We start from the raw sequence: 18526 nt of genomic DNA, 5'->3' as shown, positions 1-18526 counted from the left end.
TTTAGTTAATCAAATATTCTAATATTTAATCACATTTGAATTCTGACGTCAATTTTCAATATCCTCGGATGTCGAATTTTCTAATTGGATTCAAATTCAAATATTGTTTGATTCAATTTGAATTTGATATGTTTACACCCCTAGAAAGAAGCTAAGAATTACTTAAATAGTAATTAGGGTAATTAGTATAAATAGTGAGCTTGAAATTATTGTAACTAGCGGTGACCCGTGCATTGCACATACTGATTTTTTTAAAAATATTTTTAAGGGAAAAATGAAGTAATCGTGAATCATCGAAGTTTTTATATACTTCTAGTTCTTTACATTTAAAATAATAGAAATAATTTTCTTTTCTTTTTTAGTTATTAAGCTTCAAACTCATTCCTTTTTTCATAGCAAAAATGTATATATGCTTAACATGAAATCGTTAACCAATATGAAAAAACAATTTCAAAATTAAACAGGTGAAGATAACCGAAGGCTTATTTTAAGTGATTTTTATTATTGAACCATAAGAATCCATGAAACAAATCTACTTTAAATTAATTAACACCCCTACTTTATTACATAGAACCAAAAGGGAATAAAAGAGATTTAAGATGAAAAAAGGGGGATTTAATGGTAGAGAAGATGTTACAAACATTGACTATCAAGCTAGAGAGAGAAAGAGAGAGAGTAATGGTGTTATTAGGGACTAAATATGAAATTTATGAGAGATGATAAAGACTCATTAGGTGTTTTAATTTTGACTTGTTATATTTTTAATGGTTCCATTTAAAAATAAATATGCACATGCGCGAGAAAGGAGAGTAGGAGGCACATGTGAGCTTTGTGGTGAGAGGACTCCTCACCTCCCTTCTCTCCTCTTTCTATTGTATAATAGCAGAGGGTCGTGCGGATGCACGGGATGGGGCACCTCTCATTGTCCCTTACCCCAGTAGGGGCGGGATGGGTTCGGGGCGAGACACCCATTCCCCATTGGGGATGGGGAATCCCCAATTTTTTCCCACCCTAAGGCAACCACCTAAAAAATCTAATTCATGAATATTTTACAAATAGGGTTATGGGAATTTGGGGATATTTTAGGAATTGGATTATGACAATTTGGGGGTATTTTATAAATGAAATTGTGAGGTCATAGGATTATAAAAATATGAGGAAAACTTAGAGATATTTTATAAATCAATATTTACTAATTTGACATTAGGTTCGAGGAATTATATGCAAATTTGGGGAAAAAATTTCCCTATCCCTACCTCGTATTTGCCCCATCCCCATTTAAGATTTGAGAAAACATGCCCCATTCGGGGCGGGGCAGGGTAGGGCCCCAACTTTATAGGGAAAACTGCCATCTCTACAGTTCTAATAATTTGCTCTAACTAACTAACTAATAGTAAATTAAATAACAATAAATTACAACATTTTATGATAATTTCCAAAAAATTATTGAAATTGCTATTAATTAGTAGTAATGTATAGTAAATTAATTATTTACAATAACAATCAATTAATGTAAATTATTTACTATTAATCAAATCAAATGTAATTATAATAAACCATTTGTGGTTAACTAATGTAAAGCCAGGTATGATGGAAGTCAACCAAGTGATCTAGATCGGTGTGGATAGACTTAATGATTTTCCTAAATAATTTAATAATTATTTATTGAAATAATAATAATGGATTGTTTATTTAAATAATTATGGAAAAATTTTTGATATATTAATTTCCTAATTTTGTTAATAATTATTTAGTTGAATAATAATAATTAATTATTATTTAAATAGTTTTGGAGAATATTTTTTCATAGATTAATTTCTTAATTTTTTAATTACTTATTTAAAAATTAATTATGGATTATTAGTTAAATAGTTTCCCTAAATTATTTGATAATTGTTAACTATAATTATTGATTTTATATAAATTAGTAAATTACACTAAATAGTAATATCTTTTATCAATAAATTATTATTGTAAAAATTTAATGAAAATTTATTAAATTACAATGATTAATGTAAATTACGCTAAACATTGAAAATTTGAACATTTATTAATTAATAACAAAAAATTATTAAATAATGGATTGTTTATTAATTTTTGGTATTATGTAATATTTATTAAATAATGGATTATTTCTGAAATAATTATTTCATAATTTTGGTATAATATTTTCTAGAAATTTTTAATAATTTTCATAACTAACGGATTATTTAACAATAGATTATTATTTAAGAATATATTATTTAACAATAATGGAAGATGCCATTAATATATAAGAAACATCGAATTCCCCTTATTTCCCTCTCTTTAATTTGCTTGAAATCACATATATAGATATAAATATTGTTTGATTTGGAAATAATTTATGACCCTATTTTTATGGGAAAGTGGAGAGAATAGAGGGGAATTAGAGATAGAAGTGAAGGAGAGGATAAAACATATATTGAGCTAATTTAGGAGAGAAGTTAGGTTGTTATAGAAAGTGAGAGATGTGAGTTGTGGGGGGAGATAGAGAACTAGGGGTGCTCATGGTTCGGTTTGAAAACTAAAGCTGTTCGGTTAACCATCAGTTCGGTTCATCGGTTTTTTTTTGGTTTTTTATATACAACATATATTATAAAAAATATATAAACATATAAGAAAAACTAGAAATATATATAATATTATATTTTAAATAATAAATAATATATTATATTATAATTATATATTTATATATGTAATGCATGCTTATTAATTTATAATATGTAGAAAATATAAAAATATATAATATATATAATATACATAAAATATATAGAAATATATGTATAATGGTTGGTTCAATTATAACCAAAACCAAATCAATACCTTTGGTTTTTTAAAAATATGAACCAAAACCGAACCGATCGGTTCAATTAACTAGATTTTCTACTTGATTTCGATCACTTTTTCAGTTTAGTTCATTTTCTTTGGTTTTTATTGCTCACCCCTAGAGAAAACCCAATGAAAAGGGAGATGAATGAAGAGAAAGGGTGCTAAGATGGCAAATTGGGAGTGGTGGAATGGGGGATGGAAAATTCAGTTGAAAATTAACTAACACTACCCTTACTGTTTTTGGCAATTGACTAGTCCTTCTTAATCATTAACGTGTGTCAGTGGAGATATGAAAAAGATCATTTTACCCTCCACTATAGATTACTCAGATTTCTTCCTCTCCTTCTCATTCTATTTGTCGAAAATGTCGGATGACGGATGATGACCAGATTTGGGTTCCTTGCATATCTAAGAGATACTCATATATGGATTCCTTACTCAGATCTCTCCCTCTCCCTCTCATTCTCTTCATTGGAACTGTTGGAACAATGTATGATGACTGGATCTCAGATCTAAGTATCACTTAGATCTCAGATTTGAGTTACTTACTCAGATCTCTCCCTTTCCCTCTCCTTCTCTTCATCGGAACTGTCGAAATGGCAGATGATGACTGGATCTCATATCTGAGTATCTCTTAGATCTTAGATCTGGGTTCCTTACTTAGATCTCTCCCTCTCACTCTCATTCTCTTCACCAGAACTACCAGAATGACGGATGATGACTAGATCTCAGATCTCATATCTAGATTTTTTGTAGATTTGAAAATATGAGAGATACTCAAATATGGGTTTCCTACTTAGATCTTTCCCTCTCTCTCACTCTCTTTACCGTAACTATTGGAACCGCAATAGTGAGAATAGCGGCAACCACCGGCGAAGTGCAGTGGCGGATCTTCCCTGTTCTCATTTGTTTTTCCATTATGTTTTAGTAGGACCAAGCGGCGGAGAGCAGCAATGGATCTCCCCTATTCTCCTTTTTTTCCTATGTATTTTAGTCGGACCAAGCGGTGGAAAGTAGCGGCGGATCTCCCCTATTCTCCTTGTTTTTTCTTGTGTGCTGATGTGCACAAGGCAACCACAATAACAGCAACATCAACAGCCACCCATGAAAAGCAGCGATAGATCTCCCCTATTCCCCTTTTTTTCCTGTGTGCTTTAGTCGGACCAAGTGGCAAAGAGCAACTACGGATCTTCCCTATTAGGGTAAAGGAGAGAGAGGAAAAAAGTGTGTGTGTGTGTGTGTGTGTGTGTGTGTGTGTGAAAGAGAGAGAGAGAGAGAGAGAGAGAGAGAGAGAGAGGAGGCCAATGAGGAAAGGAGAGAGAAAGAGGGAGAGGTCAGATGTGGAGGGTAAAATTGGGTTTTTAAAAACTATATGTCATGTGCCTATGAATTTTGATGGAATATTAACAGAACCTAATGGTAAGGGTAGAGTTAGTCAATTGTCAAAAATAGTAGGGGTAGTGTTAGTTAATTTTCAAAGAATAAAGATACACTTAGTCAATTAACTAAACCACAAGGATAGTTTAAGAAATTTACCCCATATAGATTTTGCACAAGTTCAACACTCTCACTAAACCAGCCCATTCTATTGCTGAAAAGGGTAGATCTTTGGTGGGGAATATTTTTGTTTTGTTTGACTTCCCAAGATTGAATGAATGTTATTGTTTTTAAGTTTGTGGTAAGGTGTTTTATCTATCTATCTATCTATCTATCTATAAGCAATGAACAATGATTACTATTATATATTTTTAAAACAAAAGAATATAAGAAAAATGCAAAAAAAGGAGAAAATAGATAAATAACTTCTCCCAATGGAGAAAATAGATAAAGTTGCACATTATTAGAGGGAGACCTTTGGGTTTTTCAAGGCCTCTTATTTTAATGCTTGTTATTATTACACTTAAGAGAGAGAGAGAGAGAGAATAGTAATAATATAAATAGGTTGATGTTAAACAATCAAAAAATTATTAATTTAAAAATCTACTAAGCTTTCACTAAAAATAAATATTAACAAAACTTAGTAAATATTAAAAATGTGTTTCAATTTCACTTAAAAATCAAACTTAATAAACGTTAATAAAAATAATAAATTTAAATATCAAAATATTAATTGATAGTTCTAAACTTTTAGTAATATTATTAGATAACTTAGGAGTTGAGACCTTTATTGTGCATAATAAATTCATTAAAAATGATAAAAATTAATGAAATTTTAAAATGCAGAACCCATTTTATTAACATTATTTTACTGAATAATAATTAAAAAATTCCAACAATTAAGTAAAATAAGAAATTTAAATATAAAAATATTAATTGATAGTTTTAATAATATTATTAGATAAGTTTGTATTAATGTATTTTTAATTAATTAATATTTTTTATGAGTTGAGACCTTTATTGTGCATAATGAACTCATTAAAAATGATAAAAATTAATGAAAATTTAAAATGTAAAACATGTTTTATTAACAATATTTTATTGCAAAATTACTCATATACAAAAGTTATTGAATAATAATGGAAAAATACCAACATTTAATTAAAAATCCAAAAAATTCTGAAAAACCTAAAAATAATTAAAAAATATTAAAAAGTAACAATATTTTATATTAATAAGGGTATTTACTAAAAATAATTAAAAAGTACAATTAATAGTATTTTATTATTAAAAAATACCCATCCCTGAAATTATTGAAAAATATTGAAAATTAGCTGTATTTTTATTAAGTATTGTATTTATTTAGTTATTTAATTTATTTTTACTGAAAGCAAATGCCAATTAATTTTGTAGTGACTAATATGTAAAAATAAATGCTAAAAATACTGAAAATTATTGAAAAATACTCATATACAAAAATTACTAAATAATAATAAAAAACATCAAAAATTAACTAAAAATCCGAAAATTCTGAAAAACCTAAAGCTTAATTAAATACAGAAAATAATAAAAAAAATAAATTAATTGTATTTTATTGCAAAAAATACTGAATAACAATGAAAAAAATGCATTTTAATTATTAATGGTAATATAATTATAATTTAAGCTATAAATAGTAGAAATTACATTTAATTACCAACAAGTTATATTTAACTACTAGAAAATTAATATTTAATTAGTTTTTGCCAAGAAATTAGCAATATTTTTTGAGAATATGATAATTTCTAGAAATTACTATATTTAAAATAAATATAGTAAATATAATAATTACTATATTTTAATAGCTAACAATATTTTAATAATTAATAAAAACTAACAAATCATTTATAACTTGTCCGGCTTCCGTCAGGGCAAAGCCCGTTCCAACAAGCTTTACAACCTTACATTGGGAATATCTCCATAATTATGTGATTTATTTCAAGGGAAATATTCCCAATGCATGGTTACAAGGGGCTGCTCAAACAGTGCAAGCACTGAGTTACCCTAGCAGAAGCCGAATTCTTATAACTTAAACCACTACTAAATCTATAAATTTGTAGGCTCAAGCAACTATTTTCTTTTGAGTTAGGTCTAGTTGAGATATGCACCATGCCCACACATTATCAGGGATAATCATATTTAAAGTCTAATTGGGTATCAAACTTTTGGAGTCCAATGATGGCTTTAATGGATAGGGCCCAAGCTAAATAACCCCCTAATAAGCTCAACTTGGAAGTTATACGCATATATGGTAAATATTATTATATAATATGTAAATAACAAATTATATATATATATATATAAGAAATGTTATATATATTTTTTAATACTAGACTAGAATTAAATAAAAATTTTAATTTGTAAAACTCATAGTTTTATAATTAACACGAACCTCTTAATCAACAGAAAATGTGCAAACTCGCTCCCGAGCCTAACCTGACCATGGGGCCTAGATCTTGAGCCCAAGCCCAACCCTTATATAAAGCTTGAAGCTTGAGCTTGAGCCCGAAGCCCAATCCATACACAAAATTTCTTATTTTCATTATACTTTTATAAAATAATACTAGCGGGAACTTGTGCGATGCACAGGATTTATTAAGAGAAAGCTAAATAATAAAAAGGGTCATATACTAAAATACCCCTTATAGTTTCATGGATTTACTAAAATCTACCCTATAGTTAGCATTTTACTAAAACACCACTTATAATTTGCAATGGATTTAATCAATCTTTCATTAGATGACAGTGGAAAATGACAGTGTTGACCCTAATGTTCATTTAAATAAATTTAATCAAAAGAAAATAAAAATAAAAATTTTAATAAGACATGGGCAACCACTCTATTGGCTACATTTGTTCAATTTTGTTTTTTATATAAAAAAATGTTAGGGATATTTTTGGAATAAAAAATCATGGGCCTAAGGGTAAAACAAACACTCCTTAATGAAATCGTGGACCCAAGGCCCCAATCTCGACTCTGAAATTAACCTCCACCCTTGATTCCTAACGGGTATGGGTTCCCCGTGGGGACCCAAATCTTTAAAATGTTTTCAAATAATAGTATTTTTTTAAATAAATAAAAATTATAAATTATAAATAATGTTTTTAAATATACTTTGATATATATATATATATATATATATAATATAAATAATATAATAGTATATTTAATATAGATAACATTTAATACACACACAGATATATATATATATATATATATATATAATCGGGGTCGGGGACCTCAATCCCCATCCCCAGCCCCATTGGGTCAAGGAAGTCAGGTCCCAACGAGGATGGGAAAATTTTCATCCCTAAAAGTGTGTTCTAATAAATGACCTTAATAGAAACACATAAGTGTATACAATTGTCTTATATTTTCAACTTTTTAAATAATTAATAACTATTCATATTTTATATACTACTTTTAATAGTTTTTTTATAATACAAAAATAACAATAATTAATTTCAGTTAGGTTTATTTATCAAACTGATGAAACCAACCAACCCAATTAACTCGACCCAAGTTGGTCGGTTTTCTAGTATTTTAGATTGGATTTGGTTAAAAAATTTCCCAATTTGACTAAGTTGGATCAACTCCACTTTGGCTATTTGTAAACCGACCAAAATCGAACAACTTAACCATGAATATATATATTAATATTTTATATTTTAAATATAAAATTTAATATGAAAAAGTGGGAAATTTCCCATATTTCTTAGTCTAAAATGTTTTATATCATAAATCTAATTTTTAAATTTAATATTTAATAATCACACTGTAAATTTTAAAATTAAATTAAATTTTTAAGTTTAAATCTTTTGAACAGACTGACCAAACCAAAAAATTGATCAACAGAAAATGTGGAAGCCTGCTCCTGAGCCTGACCCAACCATCGGGCCTAGATCTTGAGCCCAAGCCCAACCCTTATATAAAGCTTGAAGCTCGAGCTCGAGCCCGAAGCCCAATCTATACACAAAATTTCTTATTTTCAATATACTTTTATAAACTAATATTATATTAATTTAGTAATAATTTAATAAATTAATAAACTAATTTATAATTCCTAATAGTAAATTGATATTTATTAATAATTTAAGAAGCATATATATATATATATATATATATATATATATATATATATATATATATATATATAACATAAGTATTTTTTTATATATGTAATAGTATCAGGCCGGGTTTATTTGAGAAAGCTTGACCTCGAGCCCATGGGCCTGAAATTTTGTCCAAGCTTGAAAATAACGAGTCAGGTTGGGTCAGGCCATCGTGCTACCCGACCCACGAATAGGTCTAATTGTATATATAAACAATTGCGTACATCAAAAATCATATGAAATAAAAATTTAAACATCTTTTCAATTTTTTTTTAAATGTAGCTCTCATAGCTTGGCCCGGTTTGCGGCCTAGCTTGGCCTAAGGCTCGACCCATGGACCAGCCTGACCCATGATACGACATGGGCCCGTGCGACCTTGGGTCGTGGGCCATGCTGAACTGACCCCCCAAATTATCCCAAGGGAGGGAGGCATGACTCGGGATGCCCCGTGGGTAGACCTGTTCATGGGCCGGGTAGCCCGATGGCCCGACCTGCACCCCGGTTGGGCTTGGTCATGTAATTAAGCCCGCGGGCATGACCTCAGGCCTAACACAGTAAGCCCGACTGTGTTTCGGGTCAGGCTCGGGATTTATCAAAAAAGCCTGGCTCGAGCCCGGCCCGGCTTGACTCAACATTATATATTTTATAAAATATATAATATGTATTTTATATATTATATAAAATATATAAATAATATAATATTTATTAAAATATATATATTTATAATTTAATATATACATTTTTTATTATTTTCTTTAGAATTTCTCTCTCTCTATTCAACCGCTTTAGTAGTAGTAACAGTATGGGCTAAATTTTCGGCTCGGGCTTTTTATGAGGGCCGGGCTCAGGCCCAAGTTGTAGGCCCGATGGTCGGGTCGGGCTCGGGCTCGAGCCTTAGAAAAATCTGTTAATACAGAGTGAAAGCCAGGTCCGACCTAGCCCGTGAATAGGTCTACCCGTGGGCTAGCACGACACATCCCATACTTTGTGCGGGCCGCATGTGGGTCGTGTCGTGCCAGCCCAATACAACCTGATTTACACATCTACTTGAACCTACCCAATACTGGGGATGGGGCGGGAAAATTCTAGGATTCCCCATCCTTGATGAAGAGTGGGGTGCCTTGCCCTTAAACTTGCCTGACATTAGGGAGTGGTTGCCTTGCCCTGACACATGGGGACGGAGCGGGAATGAAGTAGAGTGTCTTGACTATGGGGCTGGGATAGGGATGGGGTGCCCTGCCCTAAACCCACTCCGTTATAATTCCTATATAATTGTTAATTATTAGTGAAATTAATAAAAATGTTAGCTTTTGTAATTATTTATATTTATTTAAAGTTAATCAAAATTTTATTTAAAAATAATAAGAATAATAATTATTAAAATTATTAATAAAACTAAGTTTATTAAAAAATATTTATTCATATTAAATTAACAATAATTATTTTCTATAAATCAACATTAAATAAAAAATACAATTATTAAAATTTTAAATATTAATAATAACTTTAAATATTTTAGTTAATTTTGATTATTAATTAATAATAAATAAATTTATTAAATCTTTTAAATTTCCCAGCTCCATCGCCCGGATCCTCGCTAGTTTTCAAGTCATTTAGGTATTATTTTATGATTTTATCCTAATGTAGTAGTCATATGGAATCATTTTCTCCTTGGTTCCCTGTAGGTAGAGACTTAATAGGTAACTTATGGCTACAGGGGCGAACCCGATTTGCCCGGCTGAGAAATGTTAATATTGGTTTTTTTCTTTTATTATTATTATTATTATTTTCAGACTGAGTGAGAGGTGTTGGCTTTCTGGGCTTCAAGCGAAGCTTGAGCTCTCTCTCCCCCTCTCCTCCAGTTGAGACCGAGAGAAACAAGCTCAGAGCGGGAAAAATAGCATATTTGAAGTGCTCACACCGCTGTCCAAGACGGCTCCTTGTAACGGTAGTTGTAGCAAGCTGGGGAGAGCTGCAGAGCTAATGGCAATGGGGGTTTCCACTCAAGGTGGCCCTTTGAAACCCTGCTCATCTTCTCCCTTCTGGTCATCTCCGTCTTGTCGCCGCTCGGCTTCGATGACTTCTTCTCCTCACGCCTGCTCCGGTTCCAGTAAAAGTTTCCAAAGGTTTGGATTCTTCATCGTTTCAGACTTAATTTTTATGCCTTTTCGGCTCTCTCTCTCTCTCTCTCTCTCACTCTCTCTCGCATTTTGTGATTCACGTTTTTGAGGTGGGTTTCACGGACTTTCCTAGGGAAATTGCAGTTCCACTGTAGAAAGACCTATTCTTTTTCGATTCTCTTTTTTTCCCCTGGTGTTTTCTTTTTTCTGGGTAGGTAGGTAGGATGACATGTGAAAGTTCCTCTCCGCCCTCTCTCCTCCACACTCTCTGTTCGATGTTCAGTTCGTGGGTTTTACACGAGAATGCCTGAAAGTTGTGTCTCACGGTAAAGGAAATAATAAACGATTTTGTAAGTGTTGCACTGGTAGTAAATAATGAAGGGATGGGACCGTGGTCATCAAAAGAAGTATTGAGTAGCTTGTGGGCTGCTAGTCTTCGTCACGTGTGAATATTTTTCCCCTCATTTTTTAAGGAAGTCAGTATTGCGGTTAAATTCCTTCCCACTTCCTCCTAACTCGTTAGACGTTGTACAGACAGATGGGGACCTGATTGCATTCTAAAGATTGTATTATTTTTGATTATTATAAGTTTTGATTATTATTTCTTTCTTTCATTTTTTTCTTCTTTCCATTTTGTCTTAATTTCCTTGTGTGTAAATGAACAGTTGAAAAGCCAAGGGTGCTTGCAGACGACCACTTGGCACCTCTCAAAATAGGAGGTGATGAGGGCGGATTTGGCCCTCCAATGACATTGTGACACCTGGCACATCATGCCAACTAAGTGTAGCCTCTTGATAGTTAAACAGCTCGAGCTCGCCTCAGGCAGTTCGCAACTAGGCAGCTTGCCATCATGCAACTCGCCACAGGCAGCTCGCTACAGGCAGTTTGCCGCTTGGCAGTTCGCCATCATGTAGCCTGGCACCTCAGAACAACTAGGCGACACCCGGGACCACTTTGACAACAACTTGCCTTTGCTAAGTTGATGGTGTCCCACCATGCGCGGCCTAGCACAGGCACGAGCTGGCAGCCTGGCCCTGGCGCGACCTGGCCCTAGCACGAGTTGGCAGCCTGGCCCTGGCACGAGCTGGCAACCTGGCCCTGGCACGAGCTGGTGGCTTGGCCCAAGCACTGACCTGGCGGCCTGACACAGGCGCTAACCTGACAACGCCGAGGAGCTCACCACCGTACCTCGCATTTTACGGGACTGTGACTTGTAACAGCTATATTAGCTCACCCACTCCCCAAGTCAGGCGGAAATGGGCAACATTACCAGTTGGTGGCTTTATTCCCATCTAACACGAAAGCAGGTCCCATCACAGCGGGAATCCAGGAACTGCTCCACCTAACCCACGATGACTCTAGTATATAAAGACCTCACCCCCCATAGGCAAAGAAGAGGTGAACAAAGGATGGGTAACCTCTACTCTCTAGCTCTCTCATTCTCTAATATCATTCTCAACTCTCCACTAAGTGCTAACTTAGCCATCGGAGTGACCTCACCGGGTAGCCACCCTCGGGTTCTCTGATTTAGTTCTCGCAGGTCCCTCAACTCCCGCCGCTTACAAAGATGAGCAGATCACCTCCTGCAGGGAGCAGCTGGGTTGCACTACGCCAGGGATCTCTATTTCAGCCCCTGAGTCACGGGCCACTTGGGAGCAGACGAGCTAACGAGGTACTTAACCAAAAAAATGATACGTGACCGGAAACGGTTACATCTGGAGGCATGGGATTAAACCTGCAGAATTTCAAGCTCTTCGGTCTCCACGGTATGGCCAGTGGGCCTCACATGTAGGGGTGTCAATTGGACTGGATTTGGTCCAATCCAATCCAATCCAATGAATATTTTGGACCGGTCCAATTCAATGGGCTGCCCAATCTGTTTTAATTAGATTAATTCTAACCCAAATCTGGTCCATTGACACCTATATTCCTATCTTCTATCAATGGACTTGATATTGGCTCAGTCCAACCCAATCCAATATAAATTCATTACGGATGGACCAGGTCCAATCCAATCCAATAAATACTTTGGACCATTAAGTCTGGACTGGTGGTCCAATTCAATACGTCTTGTTGGTCCAGTCCGTCCAATCCTTCCAAATTGATTTTGATTTGGATGGGATCCAATATAAAACTGGTCAATTGACACCCATACTCACATTCTTCCTGCTCTGCCCCACCTTTGATTCCCCTGTAATGTGTAGTATGTATTACTCAAAGAAAAAAAGAAAAGAAAAGCCAGGTGTGCTTTATGATTGAACTACATGTATTGAGAACTATGATATCTACAATGCAAGATAGAAACTTTCATGTTACAACTTACAAGGAACTTGCAGATGCTGGAAGTGGCCATGAAGTGGTTAACAGGAAAATTAAACTGGAGGAGAATGCACATTTTTTTCCAACAGAACAATTTTTGGTTGTAGACTAGATTAGGGATAGCTATGAAGTGAGGCATTATTTTAATCCAAAGATCTATGTAGGAAGTTGGGGCTAAAAAGGTGAAGATAGTAATTCACATAGGAAATGAGTTGCGAGTTTCATGAACTTGCTAAAATTGTGATCATGAGTACTATAATGAGAGGCCAGGTAGATGACTATTCTCCTTTTTTGTTTGAACAGTGAAAATATGAACATGAGTTATAAAATCTTAGGAAGCTGGTGCAATTTGGTGTTGTGCTTTACAACTGTTTCTTTCTTCTTTTGTTTTTCTTTTTTCATTTTTTTTTGTGTGCTAGGAAGTTTGTAGTTGGTACCATTTGTTTTTTGTTTTACAGCTATTTCTTATAGTTTACATGAAGATTCTTTTTTCTTATGTTTCTTTTTTAGTGTTTGTGTTTTTTTGGGATTCGTTTGTTACTTGTATGTGCATAATCCTTTTACCGCACAAAAAATAGTGTTCCTTTCTTATCTTGTTGGTGGTTGTGTAATAATTTCTACATGACAAGTATCCCAGCTGCTATTTTAAGAGAAAATATAAGTATTATATTATATTGCAAGTTATAAAATGAGATCATGTACAACAAGATGCTGTACTCAAAACCCTGATTCACAATAAAGATTTCCTTGTACAAAAAAAGAAGTAAAGTTTACATTTTAATAGTTTATGTGTAATCAGCCATGAAAACATCTTCCCCAACACCTTTTGAAAAACTGTATCAGCAGTGCTGCTTTTTTTTTTTTTTTGTGCAAGATGCTGTACAAAAAAAGAAGTATCCCGGCTGGCAGCTGCTAGATAGAGAGTTTTGCTACATATAAGTTGGAGTTTGATGAAAAAAGTAGGAAGTCATGGAGGGAGACTAGTAAGAGAATAGAAAGGGGCATTATCTGCTAAAAAAAGTTAAAGGAAAATAATGGCTTTTTTTTAAGGACACAGGCAATCTATTATTTCAGAAAGCATAATTTAGGTTTTAGTTATTAAAAGTTTAAAACTCCATTACTCCTCTTTAATTCTTCCAAACTATACCACTAGTCTTGTTGCATCCATTAGAGTTCTAAAAATTCTATACTATTTATATATAGCTACTGAGGAGTGACCCCTCGGGGGGACATTTAGGTGTGTATTTCAATCTTTATATCTGATATTTAAAATTTTCTTTTGGATGGCAGGAAGGAATTTCACTCTGTTCAATATGAGAATGTTTGCAATTGCAATTTCACTGGTAGTTTTATTCAATTTAAACGAGGTTTGAGTAATTCAACTGGATCAGTCATTACAAAGGATGGTGCATGTGAAAGAAAACGGTGCTGCCCATATCCATATTATTGTTGGAGACTTGAAGTGCGAACACAAATGAGTCACTCTCCTACTTCATCAGCTCAAATGTTCCCTTACTACTCAAATCAGATTGATTCTGAACGAAAGCTTCAAGCAGTGAGGTTAGTTAACATGAGAAATTCTGAGGAAGAAGAGAAACAGACTCCTATACATCATGGACCACCATTAGAGGATGTTGATGTTAGTCTACCTTGTCAGTCCAGTGATTATAAGACTACTAATTATAGGTTTACTGAAAATATGATTTCCAGAAACTCTAGCCTTGATATAGATTCATGGCTTGAAGAAAGAAGAAGACTGAGAGAGATAAGATCAGAAGTTCGCAGAAGTATTGAACTTGGAACTTTTAATAATGGGGGTTCCAGTGGGAATTTTGACTCGCATCCAGATCCCTTCCATGGTTTGAGGTTCGATAATATTGATGGAAAGAAGTCTTTGCAATGTTCATTTAACCAAGAGAACATGTGTTTTGTCTTTGATAATGTACAGGCTTGTAAGCCACCATATAAACCAAGTGATAGGGAAACATGTACTGTAAAGTGTCAATGCAGGGTAACCATGAAATCTAGCAGTGCTTCATATGTGACAACTCAACATGAATTGAGAGGCTGCAACAATGTTGCTATTAATAATGCTTGCAATCTCACAGTCAATAAACTGGCTCAAGTTAGTTTGTATTCGACGCAAATTGCAAGGGACCAGGCCCAGCTTAGTGAGTCACTCCCTCTGAAGCTTTTTGAGGAAAATGAAGGGCAACTTAACAAATTGGATGGACTGGGAATGGGAACCCATGATATAACTGAAAGGATCCCATCGAATAGCAGATATTCTACCAATGCTGAAGAATCTGTTGAAACCTACACTATATCTATAAATCCAAGAGGAGAATATGTTTTTCACCAGCCAGAGTATCATGAGATGCTTAGTCACATCTATAAAAAGGTTCTTGTTGTTGATAATATTACAGTTGCAAAGGAAATTGTCAGAATGCTTACAACACGGTATAAAGATCTTGTCCATGCATGTGATACAGAGGCATGTTCTCCATTATCAAATTATAGGTTTTTCTACCAAGAAAAATTATAGGTTTATTATGGCTGTAAGGAATATATAATTAGGAAAGCCAATTAATATTACTAAATTATTTATCATTGAGCTCATATATTTACAGGTAGCCAAGATTGATGCAAAGCAGGAAACACCTGTTGATCATGGAGAACTGATATGTTTCAGTATTTATTCTGGGCCAGAGGTGGATTTTGGAAATGGGAAGTCTTGTATCTGGGTAGATGTCCTTGATGGTGGTGGTAGGGATATTTTGGTGGAATTTGCTCCATTCTTTGAAGACCCTTCCATTAGAAAGGTAGGATATGGTTCTCTTGATATGCACTGATTGGGTATTGATTAATATGATCTAACATTTAATTATACTGTTAGTAGAATATGGGCTACTGGATATAACATAGTTCTATGAGTACATAACATTCTTGGCCACACAAGTTGAGCCAGAGCAATTCAGTGCAGAGCCTGGAATGAATGGATGTAAGTTAGGAAATCCATTGGATCAATATGTCATAGGACATAATGTTCAAGTCTTGTATTCTTTTAGATGATGGAAATAAAAACGATTGGACATTATTTTATTTTATTTTTCTGTTTGTCTGTGTGGACAGCATGCACATACTTGTGTTATACTTGTGTTATACTTGTGTTTGTACTGCTCAAAAAGATAGCATAGGTTGCATGTCCATTCCATATGAGGATTGTTCTTTTAGATGAGGTGAACAGCTATTTCTGAAGAAAGAAAAAGCATAATTAGGACCATCTCATTTTCTTTTCACTGTGAAAGGAAGGTTATATTATGAGTGGCAAAAAAAAAAAAAAAAAAGAAAAAGAGAACAGAAAAGGTTGCATACTTTCCATGTATAGATATCCATATGTAGGAAGCATATCACTGACAATCTTACTCTTCCACTTACGCATGGGAAGAAGATTCGTACATTTATTGTTCAATAAGAATAGAGATCCATTTGATAAAAAAAAGAGATCCATACATTCACTTTTTTTAATCTTGGAATGTTGGTCAACATGCTCTTTCACTAAGCTCATTTGCTCCTAGTCGACAAATATAAAATAGATAATAGTATGTTACCCCCTTTTTGTAGGTATGGCATAATTATAGCTTTGATAGTCATGTTATAGAGAATTATGGGCTTAAGATATCAGGCTTTCATGCTGACACAATGCATATGGCACGTCTTTGGGATTCTTCAAGACGAAAAGAAGGTGGATACTCTCTTGAAGCACTTACGATGGACCCTAAAGTCATGTCTGAGGTTCAGCAATGCACTAAAAGAGAACCAATTAGGAAAAAATGGTGCACTGAAGGAGAATTGATTGGTAAGATATCGATGAAGACAATATTTGGAAAGAAAAAGATAAAGAAAGATGGATCTGAAGGCAAGATTGTCACAGTTCCCCCTGTTGATGAACTTCAGAGGGAAGAAAGGATACCATGGATTTCTTATTCTACTTTAGATTCAATTAGCACTCTAAAGCTTTTTGAAAGCTTGAAAATAAAGCTAAAGAACATGGAATGGGTTCTTGATGGTGTTAAAAGAGGAACCATGTATGACTTCTATGAGGAATATTGGCGGCCATTTGGTGAGCTTTTAGTGAAAATGGAAACGGAGGGAATGCTGGTTGATCGGGCATATCTTGCAGAAATGGAAAAGGTGGCCACAGAAGAGCAACAAGTTGCTGCAAAAAGATTCTGCAAATGGGCATCTAGATATTGCTCTGATGCTATATACATGAATGTAGGAAGTGATGCACAACTACGTCAACTCTTCTTTGGTGGTACAGTTAACAGGTTTGCAATTTCTCTTTTTAGCTTCATTTTAAAAGGAAAATGTAAAGTCTAATTATCATTGTAAATTGCTATTATGATTGAATTTTGAAGAGATCTGGTTTGCATATAGGAAATTGGGCTGTTCTATTTGATAGGTGCCAAATGCATGATGCCTTATAATTAATAAAAAGGAAAATTCAAAAAAAAAAAAGAATATCATATGTGACTACAACCATGTTATCTCTTTGGAGACATCTGATAAAATTAGAATGAATATAGTCATGTTTTCTTATTGAAAAATGGAAGCAACATGGTGAAGGTGAAAGGTTTGTTAAGAGCTTGACCAACCCAGGGTGAACCAGATCATCTGGAGGGTCAAATAATATCATGTGACCACTTAAGTGGTCATGTGGAGGGTAATGGAGGGGTGGGTCTTCAAATCAAAATTTGAGGTTAAGGCATGTGATGTAGAATAGTTCTGGGTGAATGATAGATTGTAGTTGGGTATATCATCGTCTTTGATGGGGCTGAATGGAGGAAATGCAGGGCATGAGAGAGAGAACAGGCTAGGGGTGAGCATTTGGTTTATTTAGTTAAAAACAAAACCAAATAAACCAAATTTTTAAAAACTGAATTAAAAAAAATGAAAACCGAACCGAAACCAAATTGTTAAAAAACAAAACTGAAAGTTCTGGTTTGGTTTTTGGTTAGAACCAAATTTCAATAATGTACAATATATACTATATTATATGTATTATATTATAATATATATATATATATATATATATATATATATATTATGAAATCAAATTTCATTATATTATATAACAATATGTAAATATATTAAATATTAAATATTGCATGTTATATAGCAAAGTTCAGTTAATTCGTTTTTTTGGTTAACCGAATTTCTAATTCTAAAAGCCGAAACCTAAATCGAAGTATTAAAAAATCGAAATAACTGAACCAAATTAACCAAAAACCAAAATAACTGAACTGAAAAAACTGAAACTGAAATTTCTGGTTCAGTTTTAACCGAATAATGCTCACCCCTAGAACAAACCCTTATTGAAAATGACTGAGATTTCATCATAAGACAAGGACATATATACTTGGCATGTAACACAATATTTTTACAAGGAGAAAGAGTCATCTCAAAAGGAAAGGCAAGAAGGAATTTATGTGGGTCAAGATGTGAATGTCTCAGATGCTCGACATAGTGAAGGGGTGAGTTTGTTCGTGAAAGGTATTAACGATAGGGAAACTCAAGCGACAGATGGCAGTGGCAAGATAAATGATGAATATAATTAATGAATTGAAGGAAGATTTAGAGAGCAATGCTCAGTTGCAGATTGTTGGAGAAGGTCAAAAAGAGGTTGAAAGGAATTGTGGTGGTGG

General features: G+C 33.6%; 1 protein-coding gene across 8 annotated transcripts in view; it reads left to right on the top strand.

The window, feature by feature from the left end:
- The first annotated feature begins 10155 nt into the window (after nt 1-10155).
- Nucleotides 10156-18526, top strand: part of LOC148878204 (DNA polymerase I A, chloroplastic/mitochondrial-like) — a 59016-nt gene continuing 50645 nt past the window's right edge. For all 8 annotated transcript variants that reach the window (XM_088951071.1, XM_088951060.1, XM_088951034.1 and 5 more), the window contains exons 1-4: nt 10156-10505; nt 14109-15312; nt 15449-15640; nt 16443-17149. In XM_088951071.1, coding sequence (XP_088807197.1) covers nt 10363-10505; nt 14109-15312; nt 15449-15640; nt 16443-17149 — 2246 coding nt within the window. In that variant the 5' untranslated portion in view covers nt 10156-10362. The remainder of the gene's footprint in view (nt 10506-14108; nt 15313-15448; nt 15641-16442; nt 17150-18526) is intronic.

This window comes from Nelumbo lutea, chromosome 1, assembly GCF_056320005.1.
Source record: "Nelumbo lutea isolate HS-2025 chromosome 1, American lotus-T2T, whole genome shotgun sequence".
Lineage (NCBI taxonomy): Eukaryota > Viridiplantae > Streptophyta > Magnoliopsida > Proteales > Nelumbonaceae > Nelumbo > Nelumbo lutea.
This window is presented reverse-complemented; position numbering and strand designations above follow the sequence as displayed.